This window comes from Nyctereutes procyonoides, unplaced genomic scaffold (genome assembly GCF_905146905.1).
Source record: "Nyctereutes procyonoides isolate TBG_1078 unplaced genomic scaffold, NYPRO_anot_genome, whole genome shotgun sequence".
Lineage (NCBI taxonomy): Eukaryota > Metazoa > Chordata > Mammalia > Carnivora > Canidae > Nyctereutes > Nyctereutes procyonoides.
The window spans coordinates 1,421,251-1,447,898 of NW_026575035.1; the positions used below are offsets into that span (position 1 = coordinate 1,421,251).

Here is a 26,648-nt window from a genome sequence, read left to right on the forward strand (position 1 = left end):
ACACAGCTCCCATGCACATGCGCTCACACACGTGCGCATGCACGCACACGTGCACACACGCACAAGTACACACGCAGCACACAGGCGTGCACACATGAGCGCACACGCGCTCACACACATGTGCACACGCACGCACACGAGCACACGCATACGTGCACACACGTGCGCAGACACGAACATACGCAGCGCACACGCGCTCACACACATGCGCACATGCACGCACACGAGCACACATGCATACGTGCACACGCGTGCGCACACACGAACATACACGCGTACGCACACGTGAACGCACGCACACGAGAACGCACAGGAGCACACACACGCGCTCACACACGAGCACACACGCGCTCACACACGCGCTCACACACACACTCACGAGCACACACGAGCTTACACATGTGCACACATGCGCGCACACACGCACGCATACGTGCACACACATGAGCACACATGTGCGCACACACGAACATACGCACACGTGCACACGCACAAGTACACACGCAGCACACAGGCGTGCACACGAGTGCACACGTGCACACGCGCTCACACACGTGCACACGCACGCACACGAGCACACATGCATACGTGCACACACGTGCGCAGACACGAACATACGCAACGCACACGTGCACACGCACGTGCACACACACAGCTCCCATGCACATGTGCTCACACACGTGCGCATGCACGCACACGTGCACACACGCACAAGTACACACGCAGCACACAGGCGTGCACACATGAGCGCACACACGCACACGCGCTCACACACATGTGCACACGCACGCACACGAGCACACACGCATACGTGCACACACGTGCGCAGACACGAACATACGCAACGCACACGTGCACACACGCACAAGTACACACGCAGCACACAGGCGTGCACACATGAGCGCACACGCGCTCACACACATGTGCACACGCACGCACACGAGCACACACGCATACGTGCACACACGTGCGCAGACACGAACATACGCAGCGCACACGCGCTCACACACATGCGCACACGCACGCATACGTGCACACACATGAGCACACATGTGCGCACACACGAACATACGCACACGTGCACACGCACAAGTACACACGCAGCACACAGGCGTGCACACGAGTGCACACGCGCACACGCGCTCACACACGTGCACACATGCACGCACGCACGTGCACACACACAGCTCCCATGCACATGCGCTCACACACGTGCGCATGCACGCACACGTGCACACACGCACAAGTACACACGCAGCACACAGGCGTGCACACATGAGCGCACACGCGCACACGCGCTCACACACATGTGCACACGCACGCACACGAGCACACACGCATACGTGCACACACGTGCGCAGACACGAACATACGCAACGCACACGTGCACACACGCACAAGTACACACGCAGCACACAGGCGTGCACACATGAGCGCACACGCGCTCACACATATGTGCACACGCACGCACACGAGCACATATGCATACGTGCGCACACACGAACATACACGCGTACGCACACGTGAACGCACGCACACACGAGCACGCACACGAGCACACACACGCGCTCACACACGAGCACACACGCGCTCACACCCGCGGTGCCCCCCCAGCCCCCCCCACCACCCCCCCACCCCGGGGCGCAGCCCGGCGGGCGCTGACGCTGTGTTTGTGCGCAGGGCCCGAGGGCCTCAGCGGGTCCTGGAAGGAGGGAGGCGGCGTGCCCTCGAGCAGCAGCAGCAGCGGCTACTGGAGCTGGAGCGCCCCCAGCGACCAGTCCAACCCGTCCACGCCGTCGCCGCCGCTCTCCGCCGACAGCTTCAAGCCGCTCCGCAGCCCCGCGCCGCCCCCGCCGCCGCCGCCGCCGCCGCCGCCGCCCCCGCCCCCGCCCCCGGACGACGGCATCGACGAGGCGGAGGCCAGCAACCTGCTCTTTGACGAGCCCATCCCCCGGAAGAGAAAGGTTGGTGTGTCGGCCACACCGCTTGGGGTGCGGGCCGGTGCGAGCCTCCGGTGCTCGTCGTGCCCGGATCGGTGAGGGCCCCGGCCCAGTGCCGCAGCCGCCGAGTCCTCCTCGGTCCGAGGCTCCGCGCACATGTGCCCGCCCCCGGCCCCGGCCCCGGCCCCGGCCCCGGCCCCGGCCCCGGCCCCGGCCCCGGCCCCGGGCGCTGGGGGAAGGGCTCGGGCGGGGGAGCTGCGTACGGCTCACCTGTGGGTGGAAGCTACGCGAGGCGAGCGTACTGGAGGCTCGGTCTGGCAGCGAACTCACCCTCTTGTTGGGACTTTGTCTTTTCACCTGTAAAATAAAACTCATACTCAATTTTTCTCTTTTCTGCCTCAGTAAGCCCTGAAGGGTTGTTGGGAAGCATGTTCGGCGTCTTATTTTTATAACACGGGCTTGGAACATACGTGCGAGCTGACATGTAACCATTGGTGTGCACTCAGATACTAAAAAGTGCATATTTACCCAATCAAAAGTGAAAAAGATCGAATTCGTCGACTTAATAAATCAATTGGTTCTATTTTTATGCGACCCTCACAGCAGTCCTGCATGGTGAGTATTATTTTCCCATCCTGACAGGAGGAGGTTGAGACCCAGGAGATCTTGCGCCCACCTCACCCCTATCATGCAGGTGAGAAAGGGCCAGAGCTGTCACTCAAACACAGGTCCGCTCGACCTAAATTAGCTCATATTCTTTTCATTTTGTTCACATACACTTAAATCGTTATGTTCACCCACAATTCCCCAAAAGTATTTCTATTTCATAGAAGAAAGCAAAGCTGCTATGTCTCAGAGAACAGCTTAACATTATTTTTTAAATCTCCATATAAATATGAAACTGTTCTTTCACATAATAGGTCTCTTGTTATTGGTCGCTTCGTTATTAATGACTATCCACCAACCAAGGTCCAAAAGCAAAACCGTGAGGACTGCAGTTGCCGGACAACCTTTCTTTCTCCCCCAATTCATTTCAAAGAGCAAAACAAAGAGATGGCATCGATCCAGCTGTCCCTCCCTGCCTCTCCCTTAGCATCATTCAGCGTGGGTAGCAGTGGAGGTGGTACAGGCAGTCTCTCGACTCAGAGAACAGGGCACTCACATAGCCTCTGCTCTTTCGCCAGGGGAAGTAAGCATGGAGAGTTGCTGTTTTACACAGCACTCCATTGGGCAGGGGGGCTGGAGTGGTACCAGCATCCTTTGGGTCCCCAGGGATTCTGTGTCTTTGCTTGACTACTCAGGGAGAGAGGCTGGCACTTGTATCAGTGGGAACCTGCAGGCGAGACAGCCGTGTGGACCTGAAGCGTTGTCCTTTTGCGTCGGGCTGCACGGACTTTCTTTCTGGGGTCATCTGAGTGTGTTGTGCGGCTCTCGTTAAGCAGGTCCTGGCCCTGTGGCAGGGACTCTCAGCCCCTCCATCCCCATGGCTTGTAAGGTGCACCCCTGAAAGCATGCCACAGCCTTTCATTCCTAATGCAGTCATGAGCCAAAAATCAAGCGCTTGCACAACTAAGTTGCATTGGTCAGACTTGCACTTAGAGTCTATAGGTTTCAACTAAATCAGTCACCAAAGGAAAAGGGAGAAAAAAAGCTTCCTTACAAAGTGACTTGATTTGAAGGGCACAGACCCACTCTGCAGGATGCTAGAGAGTAGGAATAAATGCATGAATTAGAAACATGTTCATCCTTCTTTCTTTATGCTTTTTCCCCCTCTATTCAGACCCTGGATTTTCCCAGGGTGATATCCCTACTGTCTGTGCTCATAGTCACTAATTTTTAAATCATGGACCTCATATAGACCAGGTTGTTGCCTTTTTAACTTAAAATTTTGTTGAATAGTGAGAGTAATGGGAATGTGGGTTGGTTGCTATTCATTTTTTTTTATTTATTGAGCCAATATTTATTGAGCGCCCATCAGACACAGGGCACAATGCCCTGAGATTGAGGATAGCCACTTCCTCTAAGGTTGGAAGTTGGGTGGGTAGACTCAGATGTGTAAAGAGACAGCAATGATCAGAACTGACAAATGCCGTGCTGACCATGTGGTAGAAACCCAGTAACTGTGGTGCAGTTATTTTAGTTTTTAAAATCCTATTTCTAAAGATTTCTAAGAGTTAATTTGCCTAATCCATCTAACAATACATCCTAGTCAGTGACACTTTGAGTTCATCTTGTTTTTCTCTTCATGCCCTTGATTCATTATATATTTGAGACCATGAACAATTGTGGTGGCTACATCTTGTATAGGGATTATCTGAGAACCTTCCAGATCAGTATTTTCCAAACTGCAGGTCTCACTCCACTAACGGGTTATGAGTCAATTTAATGAGCTGTGAATAGCGCTTCTTTAATGAATAGGACAGAACGGGATGCATTGTACTCAACCAGGGTCGGTGCTGTCTCCTGATGCTTTTGTTTCGATTATACACTTAACGTGTGTAATGCACAAAATATTATCTCGTACTGTGGCTCACGGTTTAAGAAGTTTGGAAGCCCCTGTTCCATATTTGAAAGAGATAACGTGGTGGGTGGTTAAATGAAGGAGCCCTGAACAGTCAAAAGACGGACATTCTACCCTCAACTTTGCTACCCTGAGAACTTAAAACCATCTCACCTCTTTGATTATCAGCTTCTTCATCTCTAAACGCAGCAAACAGGTATTATCAAACTTCTCTCAGATAATGGAGAAGGTTAAATGTGACCATTAGTAGAAGGGATGTGCAGACCCTAAAACCCCACGTGTGGGAATGTAGCAATATTGTAACGGACCTCTTAGACCCCTAAGCAAAGGTGACAGCAGCATTCCCAAAATCGGATTATGAAGAAGTGGCCCTGGCCCTCCTCCTCCTTATGGAAGCTCTCTCGTCGCTCCTCTCACCACCCTCCTGTACATGGACACCTCACTGTCACCTCGTGGGGTGACCCATGCTCCTCTTATGTAAAGAGGAGGATAGTCTGAGCCCTATTGCCCAGGCCAGGCACTATCTCCTACTACCAGCAGTAAGGAGGGAACACTGGCTGAGAACAACTACATTTGCAAATTTAGTGACAGTTTACATGCTTTTAAGTGCAGCATTTCATTTCATCATCACAAAAAAGCCTGGGCATCTTCATAGCCCCCTCCTGCAGAGGACGCTCGCCAAGGTCACGGGAATCGCCCAAGGTCCTGTAGCTTATAATGTGTTAGAGCTCAGCCGAAACAGCAAAGATGAAACCCTTGAAGCGGATTAACTCAAGGAATCCACATCTCCCTCTGCCCGCAGTGGGGAGTAACGCGGGGAGAAAGTCACCGGAGGCAGCGGCAGCCAAGCTCACGTGGCAGCGTGGGCTCGGGGTGCAGAGGCCCGGAGAGACACCGGGGGCAGAGCGGGGAACTCCAGGCGCTCTGCAGCAGGCCCACTGCCCGCGGGAAGCCCCCGTGGCTTTCCAAGCAGCCCCGGTAGTGGCGATTCGAGAACGGGAAATGAAAGGCTGCTTTCTCCGGGCGCGGAGCTCAGCCAGCCCCGTGGGCGAGCAGGCCGGGCGCCAGCAGCACCGACCCACGGCCACGCCCCTGCGGGCTGGGGCCGTGCAGTTCCCGGCACGACCACCAGGTGGCGCGGCGGCCTTAACCACCGCCGCCCCCCGGAGCCCGGGAGGAAACCTACCGGGAAGGCCTGGGGTTCGCCTCCTGTCCCCGGGAGACCTCCAGAAAACATGCTGCTAACCGCTATGACGGACTCTTCGTTTCCGTGGCAGAGTCCTGATTCCGTCAGAGTCTGAGTTCGGGCCTCCCGGAACAGGATAAATCAGCTCAGACTCTGGGATTCGCACCCCGGCTCCAGCACCTGGGTGACCGTAAGCAAGTGGCTTGACTCCCCTGAGTCCCGGGGTCCTCGTTTGCAAAATATGGATGATGATAGCACCACGTCATTGGGGAATGCTGGCCGCTAACACTCTGCTTTCCTTTTTTTACCCATTTGAAACCTGTTGAATAGAGATTTGAGAAGCATGAGTGCAGAGAGAAGGGGGTGCTCACCTCGCTTCTGCATCCTGTCCCCACTTTGGCTGTATCAAGACACTTGCATCCCTCGGCCACTCCGGCCAGCTTGGGCCCATTGAGAGTTAAGGGGAGAGGCCAGCCTCCCACCAGGTGAGGGGTGAGGGCTCAGTGACAGGGGCAGAAATCAGGGGCCGGCCTACAAGGGAACCTGACTCAGGACTCGACATTCCAGAACAGCAGCAGCAACTCAAAGCCGGTCACTACATTCCGGCCTTCGTTTTCATTTATTTTACAGGCCTCTGGACCATGAACCCTTCTTACCCGTGGACTGGGGAAAATGTCAAGTCAGAGGGGAAAAGTGCTGAGTTAACATAAGGTGCTTTAGTGATGATTGTGCAGTAGTAAACAATGAATTCATCATTTGCTCCGCTCGGCATTTTCAATCTCTCAGAACCAAAAAAGCAATGAGTCACTTTAAATTGTGAATGAAAAAGAAACAAACCCGTAAAGCCCTCCCGAAGAAGAAGAAGTGGTTGCCAGTCTCTGCGCTGACTTAATTCCTAACCCACTAATTCCGAGCAGAGAGTGCCTTCTGCAAGAAGAACTGCCGCTCCAGAAATAGATCCATCTGTTAGAACTGCTGGGGAGGGCGGTGCTAAGAAAAGCAGCTCGGGGTCACACTGTAGGGATTTCATGGTGATGACACAGCATCGCCAGCCAGATCAGGGGAGCGGATTGGCCTCAGGGAGGATCAGGATACAGGAGAGTGAGATCTAGGCTCTTGAGTGACAGGACCTCAGAATTCTCGACCAAGCAGTACATAAGATCTGGAGTCTTGGACCTCAGGGGACTTCGGCAATCACCCCTTTCCAAGTTACAGGACCCACTTGATCATGTCCAGAAATGTCCAGATTATCCCAAAGATGAGCTGCACTTGTAGAATCCACTGATTGAGAAAATGTATAATGAGTAGGGGGTTTTTATTATCCATGAATGCTTTTGTCCTTGTTACAGAAATCATTTTAAATCAACTTTATTTAGGTATAATTTCCACACACACAAAAAAATGAGCCCATTTTCAGAATACAGTTCAGTGGGGTTTGACTGATTTCTCCACCTGAGCAACCACCACCCTAACCGAGGCCAGCACTCCTCATGCCCTTCTGCAGCCAAATGCCCCCCCACAGCCCCTACAAAAACTGACAACCAGTTATCTGACTTCCGTCACTGTAGGTCAACTTTGCATATTGTAGCATTTCAAGTAAGTGGGATCCTACAGTGTGTACTTTTTGGTGTGCAGGATCCCACGTGTTGGCAACAGGAATTCTCATTCATTTCTGGTGGGAATGTAAAATGGTACAACCACTTTGTAAAACAGTTTGGCAGTTTCTTGTAAAGTTAAATATATGCTTACCATATGACCCAGCAATTCCACTTCTAGATATTTACCTAAGAGATAAGAAAACATATGTCCACAAAAAGACTTGTAGGCTTGTAGTTCATAGCAGTTTTATTATCACTCCAAACTGCAAACAATCCAAATGTCCATAAATAGGTAAATAGATAAATAAATTGCAGTATATTCACTCAGCAGAACACCACACCGCAATAAAAGGAAACAAACTACCCACACATGAAACAGTGGGTGATTTCTAAATTCCTTATAAAATTAATTCAACCTAAAAAAAAAAAAAATCCTGAAGTGAAACAGTGGGTGAATCTCAAAAACATTATGCTGAGGTAAAGTCACCAGACACAAAAGAACACATGCTGTATTATTCCATTTGTAGAAATCTTTTTGTTTTTTTTTTATTTTACTTATCATCACAACAGCTGCAAGCAGTATATATAGATGGGAGATGTTTAATCCATGTTTGGTACACATTTGAGTTCACCGATCACTTTGCACTAACCTCACACACCCCAGAGACTGCTTGTTCCCTTCTGCTGTCTTTCAAGTAAAGAAATAAGGCCCCAAAGTTTAGATGACACGTATAAGGCTATTTCCCAATAAAGGAAAGGACTGGAACCCCTACCAGCTTCTAGGCAGTTACTGAATCTTTAAATACCATCTGTTCACTTCTCAATCTTTTTGGAACGTGCTGAGGCCCTGAGGGGACCTCTTGGTCCTCAGAGAGACATTGGAGCCTCTGCCAAGTAGTGTGGGTTCCTCCCACGTGAGGCAGCCTGAGGAAGCATGTATAATGCAGCAAACTCTTCTATGATGAATAATTGGACGCTCCCCTTCCCTCAGGGGCCCTGGTCCTCTCTGGGGAGGCTCGGGTGTATGAGCATCCACCCCCAGTAGACACACACACGTACACACAGGTACACATACATGTACGCCTCAATCGCCACATAAAACATACCTGAGGATCTTCACAGTTGCCTCCGAAAAAGCAACTTGGTATTGACCCCAGGCCGCTGTGTGGTAAGCTGGGCAGTAAAGTGACGTGCATGTACCTTCTGGAATGTAGCTTTCATTGGACTTATCCCTAGGCATGTGATTGAATACTTCAAAATTCAGCCACGTTTCCACTCTTGGAACTGAAGGTGACCTGCAGTCATCTTGTTAGTCCTGCGGACCAGTCTGGGTTCTTTCTGGAAGATAGAAGCTACGCCATGTATTCCAGGTATGAAATGATTCAAAACCAGGGTTAAGCCTTGCTGTGGAAAGGGCGAGCAGAGAAAAAGATGAGGGAAGCCCTGGCCAAAGATCTCAGCGTCTAGCTCCAAGCGGCAGGTGTCCGAGACCGTCTGAAAACTGCCGCAGAGGTGCAGCAGCTCCAGGGGGCTGTCTCCAGCCATCGGGGCCTACCGCACCCAAGGCAGGTGACTAAAGAGCTTGCCTGGAAGCTGCTGAGAAGTTCATCCCAGGCATGGGTGTCTGCTTGTAACTGCCAGGAACTCTACTCCCTGGGGTTGTTGTCAGGGTTAAGTGAAGCAAATGTATGGAATACCCTAGCACAGTGTGGTTCCCGACCAAGGGTGGCCTCGTCTCCCTCGGACATCCCAGCTCTGTGAACTTCCTTCTCTTAGAGCTATGAGGGACAGCCAAGGCTGAAGCATAGGTGGACATGTTCAGACTTGGCCACCGCGACTCTGCCAGCAGCTCTGCTTGCTTTGGCCTCCTTGGGTGAGCTAGGACCCATGTAGCAACCCAGGCAGTGTTTATTCAGCTATTTTTTCCTGTTCTCCTCCTCCCATGGCTTGTTTTGTTTTTAATGTAACAGCAAGTAGTCTGTTTGTAGACAAAGGATTTGTCTCCATTGGATGTGGTGAGGGGAGTTTGCAGAGTACATAATCATCAGGTAAGGGCCTCATGGTTGGACATAAGAACATCCTTCACATATGGAGAGAGAAGACACTTGGTTTCATTTGAGTTGAGATCATCCTTTCAGGGTACTTTTATTCTCCCAAATTATTCAAGCCAAGTGTTAAGAGGGTGACTTCCATTTTTAAGGAAATGATTTCTTAAAATTAAAAATAGGATAATTTTTACATTTGAGGATAATGCACAAATAAGACATCCCTCTCCAATATTTCCACCTCACAAAAATACATCTTGCTTTGCATTCCATACCCTCCCGTCACAAAAAGATAATGCTCATATGCTTTTTTTTTCTTATTAAGATTTTATTATTTATTTGAAAGAGAAGGAGAGCACAAGCAGGGTGAAGAACAGAAGGAGAGGGAGAGGGAGAAGCCAGCTCCCCGCCAAGCAGGGAGCCCGACTCGGGGCTCCATCCAGGACCCCAGGATCATGACCTGAGCCAAAGGCAGATGCTTAACCGACACAGCCACCCAGGCACACCTGTTCACATATTTTTATAACCTACAACTCTCCCCCTGTATCAGTCAAGGGTTGAGCAGGAAGCAGGCGGTGTACTCAAGTGAAGTAACTGAGAAGAGTAGAATGGAGAAGCTCTTGACGAAGGTGTAGATAGGGATAGGGGACATCAGAAGAATCTACCCCATGAGCTAACATTACCACACCTAAGCTTTAGAGGCAAAGAAACAGAGGGGTTTCCAGAACCAAGGAGGTTACCCAAACTCTGAAAATACCACCAGAAATGTTAGTTTTTGGAGGAGAAATCTAGCCACTGCCCACCTGTGGCCAGGCAGGCAGGAGGCTGAGGGAATCCATACCCTCTTGCCTTCCAGTCTCTCTTCCTGCCTCCCCACCTGCTGTCACTGCCTCCCATTGGCCAAATCATCCAGAAGCCAGCGAGCAAGGAGACCCACTGACGCATGAAGCTTGGCCTCCAGGCGCTGAGCAGGGTGGAGAAGGGAGTGGTGAGAACCTGTATAGACAAAGAGGAAGTATCAACAATTCCCTTACAACACAGGGAATTTGTTTTCTCACGTCAGAGAAGCTTTTCTTTCAACTTCATTTTTAAGATTCCTTAATATCCAGTTATATGGAATTAATTTAACCAACCCCTCTATAATCTCCACAGTAACTGTGAGATTATTTCTGATTTCTCACTCACAATAAGCATCTTTATACACAGTGTGATGAGCATCTTGGCAGACATTTCAAATGATTTTCCTAGGACAGATTCCCCCAAGTTGAACTGGGTCAAAATGATAGGCGTTTTCCAAAGCTTAACCTGTATCGCTCTTAGATTTAGAGATAGCAAATATCTGTGCATGGATAAATTATGGCAAAGCTCTGGCAGTTTGGGATAAAATGGGGTAATAAATGAAAGATGTTAGTCAAAGGAAATGCCAAGAAGTGGTTAAGGAGAGAAAGCAGAGCTTTCCTTCTCTGAAGGGGTTTGGGAGGGCCCCCTTCCCAAACACAGCTAAAGGTCTCCCCATTATACGGAAGTATGTTTCTGAGTCCTCATTTGCAACCACCTTGCAAATCGGCAGGAACTTTCTCTTTACATCTGGAGTGTAGGACTGCATAAAAGGCCTTCCAATTGCTTATGCTGATGACCCAAATCATTATAAATTAGACAATCATTTTTCTGGCTGCACATTTGTCATTTTCTTCTGGTGAACTTAGACCTTCCTCAAATACCTACTAGTGCAAGGTGTGGAAGGCTGGAAAAAGTAAGTACTTAAGGAGGGAAAAGAAACCCATCTATAATTCAATGTTCACCATGCCCGCCATACGCCTACACTGAGAAGTTAATTTATAGCCAGGTAAGATAATCAAGTGGTAATCGTACTGGGAAATCTTCCTGAATTCCTCAGAACAATAACTTTTGGACAAACATTCTTTGAACATCGACTGTTTACTAAGTAAATTCCAAAATGCTTGAGTAAATTAAGATGTCTCAAATATGGCTCATTGCTGTGGGCCCCAAAACACAACTTTCCCAAGATTCAACACAACAAATACTAACTGCTAAGTTATGTCGGGCCCAAGAGCAGAATGTTGGGCAAGAAGTCACAGGTCCTCCTCTCAGAGAGCTTCCCATGATCAGAACTATTTAGTCTGTCCCCACCATGGCATGTCTCTCGGAAACCCAGCAAAAGAAAAAAGCAAGGAAGGAGCAAAGTTTATGGTTTTTTATATCCATTACCTAGTTTTCTTTGGGCAACAGATTTCAAGGGGCCAAAAAAAGTGAGGGTGTGATTGAGATGATACTCAAACAATGGCAATTGGTAGTTACCCTAATTCCAAGGGATTTCAAGAGGATCTTGGTCAGCTTCATTGTAGCTTTTGGATTTGAGAGTCCTTTATCAGCTATTTCCTCCTAAGTAGGGAAAGGAGTTACACCAATGATATTTCTTTTTGTGTAATCAGTACCGAGCTTTCCTGCTTATCAATTAAAAAAAAAAGTGTTGACATATTCCTGCAAGGACTAGGAAGAGCAATCTAATAAATAATACTTGTTGTGGCACAAAAATACCAGTCTGATAGTCACTTCCTGAGACAATCTGATAGTCACTTCCTAAGACAATCAGCAATTTGAACTTTTAAAAAATTCCCAAGATGTAGGAAGAATTTGGCTCTGTGTGTTATGGAATACTATTATATTAATTATGAAAGCCTCTATCTCACTGACTGATTGGTAGGAACCATCAAATGACACTGGATCAGCCTCCTAACTTTTTGGGTTCTCGCTTGCCCCCATGAATATGAAAATAGTATCATATGCCTCGCCTGGCCCTTTCTCAGTCTCTAAAGCAACCATTTCAGCCTCCTGTGCTCTCCTCAAAGCTCCCACACAGCACCCCCACTTTGCCCTTTGCTTTGACCTCACTTCCTACCTCACTGAAAAATTAGAAGCATTCAGACAGGAATGCCTTTTTTTTTTTTTTTTTTTAAATCAGCAAACTACCTGAATCTGCATCCATCCCTTGGTTTTCTTTTCTTCCAGGGGAGAACTGCCCTACTGCCATCCAGGGTAGCCGTCCCCTCCTCCCCCTGCTGGAGGCACTAATGCCGAAGCCTCTTTCTTTTGCAAGGCCTCTCCCCCTCTCATCTTCCCCCATATCTCTACTACATTGTCCCTCTTCTTCCTTTGCAACTGTTCCCATCAACCTAAAAACTCACTTCAGTATCACTCATCTCTACAAACTCTCCCATTACTACTCACTTATATCAGCCACCTTTCCTGGAAAAGGTGGCATTTACTCCACTCCTTTCAATCCCACTTACTCACCACCAACCCCTGGACCTCTGACTTCCAACCCCACTACCCCATGAAACCTGTGGTTGCCCTACATGGGCCACCGACGGCCTCCATGTATGGTCCGTAGGACTCTTCCCAGTCCTCATTCCACGCAGTTGGCCACATCTTCCTTCTTGAACACTTTTTCCACCTGTGCTGTAATACCACACTGTCCTGATCTCCTCTCTCTCTCTCTCTCTCTCTCTCTCTCTGACTGCTCCTGCTCCCTCTCCAATGGAAAATACTGGATGCTGCAGAGTCCTTGGCCTTCTACTCATCTCTAGTTGCATTTTTCCCCACATGAGCTCATCCAGAACGAAGTTATCAGTAATCCTTCAGGTCCTGACTCCAGATTTCTGCCTCTCACCCTGACCTTCCCTAAGTTCCAGACTCATATGTCCAGTGTCCTACATGTCACCTCTCCATGACCTATAATAGGTATCTCTAAATTAGCATATTCAAAACACAACCACAACTTGCCTAGCGGTGTAAGTCGTCTTTAACACCATCCATGTTAACATTTGTCGTATTCAACCCAGAGCAAGTACTGTTGGATCTGCCTCCAGAATACATCCTAAGTGTATCTGCTTTCCTCCATGCTCACTGCCGGTCTTCTTCCATCCACCATTTTCTCTGACCCCCCGTAGCATAATACGGGCAATTATTGCTCTCTCCCCAAAACTGTTTTTTTTAAACCCAAATCCTACAGTATCAACCCCCTGCTTAAACCCCTTCAGTAGCTTCTCTTTTATTTCAGAATAAAGTCCAAATTCCTTACTTTCACCTACAAGACCCTCAAGATCTGGCCCTCCTTGTCTATCTATCTCAGATCATTCTCTCTCTCTTTCTCTCCCCTCCACCACCCCCCACCCACTCCCTCATTTTCTTCTATTTTTTAAATGTATTTATTTATTTGAGAGAGAGAATACAGAGGGAGAAGGAGAAGCAGGCTAGATCCCAGGACCCCGGGATCATGACCTGAGCTGAAGATGGACGCTTAACCCACTGGGCCATCCAGGCACCCCCCTCCCTCATTACCATCCAAACTCACTCCTCTCTCTGGCCCTCCAGTCTGCCTTCTTCCTCTTTGCCCTGGAAAACGCCAGCTCTTAGCATGACTCCCTGCTGCTCCAACCTTTAGGTCCCAGCTCAAAAGTTACCTTCTAGAGGTCTTCTCTGATCTACAGCTGCTCCATTCCCCTCTCCAGCAACCTTACCAGAGCTGAAGCAGTGACTGTTCATTAGCACCTCTGTCTCTCCCCCACTAGCATGTAAATTTTTGGAGAGCAGTTTCTCTCTCTCTCTCTCTCTCTCTCTCTCTCTCTCTCTCTTTCTCTCCCTGGCACCTATAATATTCCTTGCTAAGTAGCTGTTTAGTTTAATCGAATAATACCATCAGCAAAAAGGTTTGGAATGAATCAAAAATTATTTTCAGGGGCACCTGGGTGGCTTGGTTAGTTAAGCAGCTGCCTTCAGCTCAGGTCATGATCCTGGGGTCCTGCAATCGAGTCTTGCATCAATTGTCTTACCCGCCGCCCCCTCCCCACACTTGTGCTCGCTCACTCTCTCTCAAATACATAAAATCTTTTAAAAAAGTGTTTTCATCTCTCATGACTTTATTTCCAGACAGACATTTGGACTCTCAAGATACATGTAATTTTGGTTTGAGTCATTAATTCCCTTAAGTGGAAAATATTTTAATAGTTTCATTGTTTGAAAAATGGGTAAAAAGCACTCCTAGTGTGAGAGTTTATTCCTTAATATTGTTAAGTCATTATGTGCTTTGAATAAAAAATACCAAACAGAGTTCCTTTCTGTGAACCTCTGGGGCCAAGGGGGTAGGATTTAAACTCTCCCCCTTTTGTTCATCTTACAGACCGTGTGTTTACATCAATGGCCCAAGGAGATCAGGGAGCCTGAGATTTGTGAACGGTCTCCTTAGAATAAACACAGACTCATTAGGATCGTGTACTTTAAAGTCTCCTAAGCGTGTGTTTGCTTCTCAGCTTCCTTCACACCCTTCTCGGGCTCCAGCCCCAGCTCCTCGTAGCTGCAGCTTCTATGAAGCTCAGTACTGCCCACTGCCCTGGCGAGCAGTCCCCAGCGGCTCGTGATGCCCAGGCCTGAGGCAGGGATGGCTAGGTTGCTGGGTCATGAGTGCCAGCCACCTAGGCAGGGCCTCAGGGACACAGCGGGCTACCGGACTCCTGCTGCTGTGCCTCAACTTACCTTGCTGACTGCAGCTGTGCCCTGCTGTGATTTTTCCTCCACTCGCCTTGCTGAAAGTGTCCATTCCCCAACACACAGGATATCCTCAGTTCCTGAAGTTCCCAGGTGTCTTTTCAATTGAGAAATGCACAAAAAGTCTTCGGGATGGGGGGGGGCGGTGACCGCCTGGATCAGAATACTAATCCCATCGGTAATACCTGAGTGAGTCGTTTTCTAAATGTGTACATGATTGCTCCACAGAACAGGGCATATACTGCTGGGTCCCCACAAGGGCTTGATGGCAGAAATAAATCCTACTGGGCTTGTAAACAAAGTGACATCAATACCCTCAGTTCAGGGAAGGTGTCACCGCTACTGTGTTTATTGGTAAGGAAGGGCAAGCTTACTGTTGGACCAGCCTATTTCCAAATGTACGTGGCTTAACACTGTGAAGGTTTATTTATTTCATATGTCACAATCCAATCAGGTCAGTGGGAATGGTGAAGGGGGTATCTCTCCTCCAGCGACCCAGGCTCCTTCCTCCTACTGCATGGGTTCTTAACCTGCAGTCCACAGGTCCCCAAAAGGGTATACAGAATTCAGAGGGTCTGTGAACTTGGAGCGGGGAAAAAGTATATATTTTCATTATCATTAAGCTCTTAACTATAATTCCACGTGTCCTGTAATAATGGTTGACAGCATCAAACCATAATATTAGTGCCACCTGTGACTTTACTACCGATTGAAAGCATAGGTATTTTCATATCACATTACAATTTTAGCAGCTATCATGAAATATCATTTAGGCTTAACAATGCTTTGAAATTATGGTTAGTCATTAGACTCACTTCAAGATCTTGCTATTCAATATGTTAATTAAAGAGTGCATGGAGAACCATATCACAAAATACTTGTAATACTTTGATAACTGTATTTCAGTACACTTGCTCTTTTTTGTATTTCTATGTGTTTTATTTTAAATGTTAAAAAAATCCCTTTCCATAGGTTTAGTGAAACTGCCAAAAGGGTGCAGGGCAAGCAAAAGATTGAGAACACCCCCCCCCATTAAGTGGTTCTGCTGTACCTTAAGTCCTTGAGTGCCATACTGGTTGCCAGGTAGTTGAGGGACAAGTCTCAGAAGGAATATATATTGCTTCTGCCCCCATTCCATTATCCTAATTCAGTCACCTGACCCCACCTGACTGCAAGGGAGGCTGGGAAATGGGGTCTGGCTGTGTACTCAGAGGAAGAGAAAACGGGGCTTCGTGAGCACACAGCAGTGACTATCACCAGGCCTGTGGTGAATCAACCAAGCGGTGGCATCTCAAGGACAAGGGCCCTCTCTGGAGAAAACTAATCTCCTGGCACATTCATTTCAGGAAGTATAATCATAATAATACCATGACAACTACCACTGGTTGAATAATTATTACTCCTGTTGGTGTTGTGCTGAAGGATTCACTTTCATGACCTCATTTAATCCATTAATAACCCCATGAGACAGGTACTTGAGAAAGTAAGTCCAAAATCAGTGCTCTCAATCGCTGTGCTGTTTTGGGGAAACACTGAGACCCTCGTAAGAGAAGGTGACATTGTGTCCTAGAGGAAAGGGCAGTTCCTGGTGCCGAACTGCCTGGATTCCCAGCTTTGCTAGAAGCTGGCTTATTCACTGAACACCATTTACTGAAACTCTATGAATCTATACAATGGTGGCAATAATAGGATCTATCTCTTGGAATATATGAGATAAACTTTTTTAACAGCACTTGGCATATGGTAAGTGCTCAACTAATGTTAGATACCGTCATTAATGCCTAACTAATGGCACTGTGACCACCTTAATGAAAATGAACTAAATATTCAGAGCGACTTACTATCCATGAAGGATGCAGGAAAATGTCTGAGGTCAGCAAGATCGTCACCAGCTGAGGGGGCAGGGGGTTGTTCCCTAGAATGGCATGCTGAATTATACTCAAGATGATGGGAAGTTGCCACCCTTCTTTTTTAAGACTTATTTATTTTGGAGGGAGAGAGAGGGCGGGGGGTGGCAGAAGGAGAAGGAACTGAAGAGAATCTGAAGCAGAGTCCCTATTGAGCACTGAGTCCAACACGGGGCTTGATCCCATGACCCCGAGATCATGACCTGAGCCCAAATCCAGTCAGACGCTTAACTGACTGAGCTACCCAGGCACCCCAATTTCTTACCTTCCCTTTTTTTTTTTAAGATTGATTGATTGATTGGAGAAAGAGCGTGCATGAGCGGGGTGGGAGAGGGGGACAGAGGGGGAGGGAGAAGCAGGCTCCCCGATGAGCAGGAAGCCTGATGCGGGCTCCATCCCAGGACCCCAGGATCATGACCTGAGCTGAAGGCAGATGCTTAACCGACTGAGCCACCCAGGTGCCCAATTTGTTACTTTCCTAACAAAAGGGGAAGAAATGTGTTGGGATGACAGAAAATATTGATGGGTTAATTTTCATTTCAATGTAATTTTCTCCTGTTTACAGAATTCTATGAAGGTGATGTTCAAATGCCTCTGGAAAAACTGCGGGAAGGTGCTGAGCACTGCAGCAGGTATCCAGAAACACATACGGACCATTCATCTTGGGTAAGGCAACCCTCCCTTCAGGGCTTGATGTTTAGTCTCCACGAGTTCAATCTAGGGTCACCTGCACTCAGATATTATACACCACACTATGCCTTAAAAGTTCTGAACACAGGAATAGAGACTGGGCTTGCTTGGTCTTCCTAACCCCTATGGAGACGGTCACTCAGATAATATAGGCCAATATGGCACAGTGGAAAGAATATGGATGTAACCTTGCAAAGCCTCCTCAATTTACTTACCAAGTAACCTTAGGCAAGTCACTGCTCAGAGCCTCAGTTCCCTCTGAAAATGAGGCTAATAGTAATATCAGCCCAGCCAGGTCATGTGTAAGGAGTCAAAAATAAAATGGATGTGAGCGTGATTTGTAAAATATAAAATACTAGCGTAGAGTAGGTTCCTTGGACCCCCTGAAATTGTCAAATTCGATGTGCATTTTTCCCAATGGGGAATATTCATGACTTTGAGTCTTAAAAGCACATAGATAGCCAGAAAAGGGTTTAAGAACCACTGTGTCAATCGGCGCTGTGGTTTCTACTCTTATGACACCTGATGACTTGGCTCCTTCATTTTCTGTTGTTCAGATAAGCCCTTTATGTGTACGATCTATGCTTTTCCTTGGGTTATTTAAAAACCGTTTTAAGGAAAGCGAACACGCAGTTTCCAGCAGCAGTGATAAGGAGTCACACTACAGGGGCAGTGAAGGTTCCACAGTCTTGTCCTGTTGGCTCTGGGTCTTTCCTGCCCAGGAACATTGGACTCCATAGGAGCTTGGGAGGCTGTAAGCCATAGCCAGTGTGTATAAGGCAAATCCAAACGCATGACCAAGTCCCCAAACACTTGGACAAAGGAGTCCTTTCAATGAGATGAGTGTCGAGAAATAAACACTCCAGTCACTCGGCCAAGCAAGGGACAAATTTAGGAAATGCATCATCCATAAAAAAAGTGGTATTAAAAGAAAATAATAGTGGGCTCTCTACAGTGATTTTGCTGGTCTGTGCAGGTGGGCTCCTTCAGTGACTGTGGAGAGAAGCAGGAGTCTAGCTCACTTACTGATGTTTGGGGACACAGCCAGACCCTTCCAGAGAACAACACACAGGAGGTTACCAAGCCCTGTGGGTGTGGTGCAGCAGGTCTGGGCTTCTGCTCCCCTCACCAGGGGGGTCGTGTCTACCTTTACCCTCCAAGAAATACCCCACTGAAACACCGCAGAACACCCTCACTCCTGTTCCTGAAGTCTCCAGGGAAGGAAATCCTCCAGTGTCTCCCCTCAAGCCTCATTGTCAGGACAACTCATCATGTAAATAGCTCCAAGTTATTTAAAGGTCTAGAAAAAACTTCCTGAAGCTATAATCAGGAGCTAGGGTATTTGTTTTAAAGTCCATCTGCCTAGAAAACTGAATCCTATTCGGTACCTCGAAGAAGTCCATGCCACATATATGTATTTATAGACTATAAGTGGCATCTCACGATTTTTCTTTGAGCTTCCGGGCTGCTCTCAAGGTGGGCAAAATTCAAAATGCAGCCATTAGTGTTTGCTTCCCTAGGATTCCTTTTACACTGTGCATTTTTTTTAAAAAAAGATTTTACTTATTTATTTGACACAGAGAGAGAGAAAGAGCGAGAGCACAAGCAGGGGGAGAAGGAGGCTCTCCGCTGAGCAGGGAGCCAGACACAGGGCTCCATCTCAGGCCCCTGGGATCACGACCTGAGCTGAAGGTGCCCCTTAACCAACTGAGCCACCCAGGTGCCCCTACACTGTGCTTTTTAAATTGTCTGGGTGCATCAGAATTCACAACCTCGCCAGCCACTGCACAGGGATGGGCCTTGGTTAGCAGAACTCCAAGGCCAGTCTGTGCATATGAAGCCTGAGGCCTGAGCTCTCTCATGAACTGGGAGAGGAAAATCACCTTTGCTTTCATCCATGAGCTTGATTATGGGATGTAGGATGATGGAACATTTTCAATGCATGTTGGCTGGCAGGGAAGGCAGGGGAGCCCCCGCCCCCAAAAATATGTATATCACATCTGCTATAGCTGCAGTGCCCGCCAAGAGTATAAGAAAAAAAGACTGTTTTTCTCTTAAATCTCACTCTACTCTTGTACAAAATCAAATTTATGCCCATGTGGGACACACAATTTCCCCTAGGCCTGTGTGTCTATTAGTAGCACTCAGCAGTCAGTAGCCACTCGGCCTGCCCTTTACTGGAAAGGAAGTGGGGACAGGAATAGAACAGGCGCACATTCTTGGGTCCACTCTCTGGGGTCTTTAATGGTATGCTTGTCACAAAGCCAAGCCCTGCCAGACCTGGGAGAGCAGAGACACCTCCCCAGACACCCCAGCCTGAGAGCTCCAGGGACATGGGACAAGGCTGGGAGAAGCCTCTGATTTGACCAAACAGAAAGGCCCACGAGACGGAGAGATTTTTTATTTTAGGTTCTATATAGGGCTTGGGAGTAGGGGGGAAAAAAGTTTATTCCAAGTGAGTGATCTACTACTGCTGGATATGTTCATGAAATCTGGGGCTACCTCACGGAAGGGAGACGTACAGAGGCTACCTTATAAAGGCAGGTGGCTAGATGTGCACCACGTCTCTGGAAATTAAATCAAACACATCTTTTCTAAAGAGATGGATGGTTATTTTATTTTACTCAAAACTTTCTGTGGGAAAGTACAGTTGCCCATGTCTCATGGAGAACTCAACACCACGAAGAGATTGCTCTGAGCGGTAGCAAACATGGAGGCCTTCTAACTCCAACTTCATTTTAATTCGATAAGCACTCGGTGCTTACTATGCATGAGGCACGCCTCTACAGCCTCTATATTTATTGGCTTAATCCTCACAATAAGCAGGCACTATGATTATCCCCATTTTATCAGTGAAGAGCCCGAGGCACTGGGCCTGTCGGCTGCCACAGTCACACACACAGCTGGAAGGTGTCAGGATTTGAACCAAGGAAATCTGACTCCAGGATTAATGCTCAAGGACGTCAGCTTCATCCATTCAACATTTAACAGGCACTTTGTGCCAGAAACATCGATGGGCGTGGAGTGACACAGAACCAACAAGATGTAGCCCAAGAGGCGCACAGTCTTAGGGAGGTGGCAAGGGTTTTAAAAAAAAATTACAGAAATGTGCCAAATAATTAAATAAAGTGAATAAGAATTAATACTCTTCAAAGGGAGCTCAGACGATCTAGCAGTGAGGAGCCAAGTCCTGACTCCTAACCTTCAATCCCAAATTTGACTTCTGGGCACTTCCATCACCAGCCCCCCTCGCCCGGACAGTGGCTACGGCTCACCTGCGCCAACGGCCTCCTTGCCAGCCTCCCCCTCTGGCTCTTGCCCTCTGTCCCCTTTTCTCCAGACACTAGCCAGAGCGATCCTTCTAAAAAGTACCTTATAGGGTCATCTGGGTGGTTCTGTTGGTCAAGCATCTGCCCTTGGCTCAGGTCGTGATTCCGGGGGTCCTGGGATTGAGTCCCATGTTGGGCTCCTTGCTTGGTGGGGAGTCCGCTTCTCCGCCTTTCCTCCTCCTCCTCTCTGTGCTCTCTCTCTCAAATAAATAAATAAATAAATAATCTTTTTTTTTTTTTTAAATAAAATAAAAAGTACCTTATATTCCTCACAAGCCCCCTGGCTTCCATCACACTGAGAATGACATGCAGAGCCATTCCGTGGACTACACGGCCCTGTGCCATCTTGCATCTGCCTCTGTTCACCAGCCTGGTGCCCTGAGCACCAGCCACCGGCCTCTCTGCCCTGCGTGGAAAACACCAAACCTGCCCTCCCTAGGGCTATGTGCTGCTGGTGCGGGTTTTTCCTTCATGTCACTCACGCCCCCGATCAAATGTCACCACTTCAGTGAGACTTCCTCTGGACATTTCTCTTTAAAATAAATGCCCACCCTTCATCAGTTACCCTGCTAAAGGATGCTAAATCTGTTTTAATTTTTCTTTCTGGGATATGTCCCTACTTGACATATTAAATATGCATTTCTTTGTGGGTTTCCTGTCTGCATCCCCCACTAGGATGTAAATTCCATCACAATTTAAATATATAAATAAGGGCAGCCTGGGTGGCTCAGCGGTTTAGCCCCGCCTTCAGTCCAGGACGTGATCCTGGAGAACCTGGGATCAAGTCTCACGTTGGGTTCCCGGCATGGAGCCTGCTTCTCCCTCTGCCTGTGTCTCTGCCTCTCTCTCTCTCTCTCTCTCTCTCTCTCTCTGTGTGTGTGTGTGTGTGTGTGTGCTCTCATGAATAAATAAATAAAATCTTTTTTAAAAAAATAAAGTATGTAAAAATGTAAAGTATAAATAAATATATAAATTCATTATAATCTCTGCTTTGTTCATCATGCTATCAGGAGACCCTAGAAAAGTGCCTGGGTGTAATAGGCTCTCAGTAACTTGTTGCTGAATAACTGATTGGTTAAATAAATTGTTTTAAGAGGTCAAGGAAGGCTTCCCTGCAAGTGGACAGTGGAGTTGAGTGTTGCAGGATAAGTCAGAGTTTGCCAGACAGACCAGACAGGGGAAAAGCATTCCAGACAGAGGGAAGAGAAAGTGCAAGATTTCGGGGCAAGAAGGCAGACTGGGTTCGTGTCATCATTTTTTGCTCTCTTTTGCCCCAGGCGTGTTGGGGATTCCGACTACAGTGATGGAGAAGAGGACTTTTACTACACTGAGATCAAGCTCAACACAGACTCAGTGGCAGATGGACTGAGCAGCCTGGCACCAGTGTCACCTTCTCAGTCCCTGGCTTCACCTCCCACTTTCCCCATCCCAGATTCAAGCCGAACAGAAACTCCTTGTGCCAAAACTGAGACTAAATTGATGACACCCTTGAGCCGCTCAGCTCCCACCACCCTCTACCTCGTGCACACCGACCATGCTTACCAGGTGACTTGCAAAAGACCTTGGGGGTAACCACTCTGACCCCCCACCAAAAGCAATAGTATTCTGCTTTTGCACTGGAAAGGGTGCAAAACAGCATCACACGAGTAGCCTAATAGCTGAGTTCTTTCTTTTCTTTTTCTCCTTTTAAAGTTCAGACCTCACACAGATGGGGCTCTGGAGGTTCTTGAACTCCCCAATATTGACTAAAGATCCAACCCCTTAGAGGTTGTCATAGGACTAAAAATCCTTAATATTGTAAAGATCTCACAATTGTGCCTGGCCCACGATCTAAGTATCTGTTAAATAAAAAAATATAAGTGAAAAAGTGAGCATCGAAAGCTTTGGCACAATTACATAACCACACTGTCTCCCAACTCTGGGACTTCATGCCCTGTCTTCTGAATTGGTAACTAACCCTCACAGATCAGAGCAGTGATGATCAGTGTTCCCCAAATTAGCAGTGTCAACATCACCTAGGAACTTGTCAGAAATGTAAACTCTTGGGGCAGCCCCAGACCTTTTGGGCAGGAGGGAGGGGTGGGGGTCCAGCAGTCTGCACTGTGACAGACCCTCCAGGTGATCTGCTTCACTCTAAAGTCCCAAAAGACCTTACAGACAAATCCTGCAAATAGGACACAGCTAAAGCTCTTCTGTCCCCCCAGCAATTATTAACTCTTTTAAATGTTGATTTGTTTTAATGACATATCAAAACATTCAAATTTTAAGAAAACTTTTTTCCCAGAATTCTCAACTACTCTGTACAACCTAAAAAGAAAAAAAAAAAAAAAAAACTCCTGTCCACATTTGTAATTGTGTTCTCCCACCCTGGTTTTATAAACATTTTCCATATAACTGACTAGTTTTCAGTTAAATCGAAACACCAAGTTGTTTTAGTCATTCTCTTACCGTTAGCTCTCTCCTCTTTAATCTTTCCAGTTTTTCCACTATCATTAATAACTCTACTACGAACACCTCCATGCCAGTAGCTTTTGTTTTTTTCCCTTTGAATTCCCAGAAGAATAATTATTGAGTCACAGGATATAACATGAACAGCTTATGGCTCTTGCTATGTATTGCCAAAATATTTTCCAGTGGTGCCAGTTATAAAACCACTGTCACGAGCAGCTACATCTATAATTAGAAAAACTAAACCTGTAGAAGTACCCAGCCACTGAATTAATAGGCTTACAGTCAAGAGCAATGGAATAGAGCTAATTATTAAATTAGTTGATGCAATAAATTTCATTCCTGACTCTTGTTATGTTGGTCAAAAAGAATACTTAATTTCTTTGTTTTTGTTTGTCAGTGTTGTATTCAGAACATTGGTTTGAAATCATGGGCCTGAACCAATTTCAACTATTTTGCTCATCTATATGAGAGTTGGAACATGCACAAGGTGATCTAAAAGGTCCTTCCCAAACCATGTATTCATAATATTGGGATTATTCTATTTATAGACATTATGAATGTTCAGCATCAAAAGTATTAAAAACACAAGCAAATGAAGAAAATTCATCCCCGAATCCCAACAACAAGAAAGCCCCTTGGTTAATGTTTTTTGTATGTCCTTCAAGACTTTGTTCGATGTATATATAGTCATTTTTTAAAAAGGAATTTACTGTAGTACTGTTTTTCTTGTGCTTTGTTTTTGCCACTTAATATATCATGAACATTTTCCCATGCCAACAAGTATTCTTCAACAGCATCAGTCTGTGGGTATATCATGACTTACGTACCTACATCCCTATAATTGGACACTTGCATTTCCAGGGTTTTTTTTTTACATAATACATAGTTCTGCAATGAACATCTTTATATCCATTTCCTTAGAATGAATTCTAAAAGTGGCATAGCTAATATACAAAATACTAAGAATTTTGATATATATTGCCAAATCACCCTCCCCAAATGTTGTACCAATTTACACACCCAGCATCCCTGTAAAGTTGTTTATTTCCCAATTTGATGGTGAGGCATAGTGTTTTACACACCAAATAGGCCTATGTCCTAAAATAGGTACATGTACATATAATAAAATTTCTTTTCAGAAATCAGCAAAAAACCTGCTCTTATTCATTAGATTACTAAGATTTATAAAAAGCTTATTTCTAGCTATTCTCTTCAGCTATGTTTAATCTCCTGTTGGAGAATTAGTCTAAGTTATTAATACAGCTGAAACCATTTTGGGGCCCTACTTTGGCAATGATAGCTTAGGACTGTGAGGAGAAATGTTGTTTCATAACAATGTTCTCTGTTTTCTGTGGGACAGGCCACACCCCCCGTGACCATTCCAGGATCGGCCAAGTTCACCCCCAACGGCAGCAGCTTCAGCATTTCTTGGCAGTCTCCTCCAGTTACCTTCACAGGCATTCCAGTAAGTAGAAAAACAAAAAGCCAGAAATCTGGTCAAAGCCAAACATAAATTTAGAGAACAAATTATAAAAACATGCAAGAGAAAGGCAAAACTCAGAATACCAGAAGTACTATTCCTTAAGTGATACTTGTACACTCCCCAGCATGTATTTCACGGTCCAGCCCCTCCCAGCTTGTCTGTGGTAAAAGGTGTTACGACTGGCATTTTAGAAAACCAGGAGAGTTGCAGCTGCTGATAAACAACTTGTTAGAAATGTGTCAAGAGTGTTTGTGTCCGTGGTGTATCTGTATGCTTCCCAAAGGCTTTATAGAATTACTGGCTGAATTCAGACGCTGAACGTAAAAGAAAAAGATCCTGTACACACGATATTTATTGTTATGAGTAACTTTATAAAATTTATGACTTTGAAATTATTGTTTGTGGGTATGTCATTTTGAAAGGTTCAAAAAAAAAAAAAAAACGAAATAAGTTTTTTTTCCAAAGCTTGAGTAATCCATGCTGATGGGTACTCTGAAAATAAAGAGTGCTGAACTATGCAATCAGGTTTAAGTGGTATATAAGAATTGATTTGACATAGTAAATGATTGCTGTCTGATAAATCGCCACGAATTAACTTGATTCCTAACCATTCATTTAAAATTATATGGGGTCTTTTGTAGCTTATCACAGAATATCCACAGACCTAACACTATTGATGCCCACAGTGGTTTATAACTCCTGATAAGGTTCACAAAGTGGCTTATGATAACAGACATTAACCTTATTTTCTCCTCTCCACCGCTCTCCCCAAGGAGCTCACAAAAGCTTCTTATTGTCAACCACTGGCAACTTCTAGAGGTTTCCAGAAAATACTAAGCCCTCCTACCACACTGATATAACTGAAAGCGGCTCAATCAATTATGCTGTGCCCTGTCCATGAATATTTATTAAATTCCCTAGGAGAATAGCCAACAATAAAAAGTATCTTGCTGGCAGCAATTTGGGGAATTTGTGGCTTCCAGAAAATACTCTTGGAATTTGATTTTTTAAATAATTATCAAGGATCTGGAGTAATTATGAAAGTCACCCACTTCACGAAATAGTAATAATGGCTGGCTACTCTGAAAGAGCAAGAATGCAGGGAGGGATCTTGTTAGCAGATATTAGAAGAGAACACACAGGTATCAGTTTTGCTTCTGGCAAGAACAATGATCAACTGAGGAAGGTGTCAGAGGTTAACAATCAGTCCTTTGGGAGACTTCTCTTTATTTTTTGAGGGGTAGACATAAAAAGACCCAGAGTGGCTTTCAATAATCACATTTGAGACAACCCTTCTAACCTAGAAAGACAGCTACAATTACAGAATTATAAAGACCCACTATTCTGAATCCTGTTAATTCCTTTGATTTGAGAAGAATTTTTAAGAGCATATACCATATTGCTCACCTGGGGTACAAACAAGTGTAGCAAGTGGCTGGAACAGCCCACTTTAGACGTCTTTTCAGGTAACCTCTCTGACCAACCAAAATGGAGTTTCTTTCCCTTTTGCTTTATTAATTAAATCACCTCCTTCTGAAGTGTAGAGAAACCCCCGAGTGGTTTATGACTAGCTAAAGTTCTCAATGTTTTACACAGTAAGAGACCAGCCAGGATACCTTCTATTGTTTGTTTTCCAGCAGCAAGATTTTAATGTTCTTCTCTGCTGTGGACACTGTATCTCTACCCTCATCTCAGTGCGTCAGATTTTTCAAAGTCCCTAATTTCATTAGTTACCAGGGACAGTCCAGACAAGAGCTTTGACAGCACGTGTATAGAGTGGCTGGTTAATTAGGTATCCCACTAAAATCCTCATGTAGTTTCTAGTGTAGTCGTTCGCCACAGAATCCTCAATCTATCTGGTTGTGTAATGTTTCCGCCAACACTTTAGACTGTTTTAGCAGCCATTCCTATTTCAAACTAAAGACAAGGGGAG

At 46.3% G+C, this 26,648-nt stretch overlaps 1 protein-coding gene across 2 annotated transcripts in view; it reads left to right on the forward strand.

Moving 5' to 3' along the window:
• ZNF704 (zinc finger protein 704) overlaps positions 1-26,648 on the forward strand; it is a 232,448-nt gene that overhangs the window by 186,359 nt on the left and 19,441 nt on the right. For both annotated transcript variants that reach the window (XM_055318216.1, XM_055318217.1), the window contains exons 4-7: positions 1,681-1,964; positions 17,328-17,428; positions 22,059-22,326; positions 24,593-24,697. In XM_055318216.1, the coding sequence (XP_055174191.1) occupies positions 1,681-1,964; positions 17,328-17,428; positions 22,059-22,326; positions 24,593-24,697 (758 nt within the window). The remainder of the gene's footprint in view (positions 1-1,680; positions 1,965-17,327; positions 17,429-22,058; positions 22,327-24,592; positions 24,698-26,648) is intronic.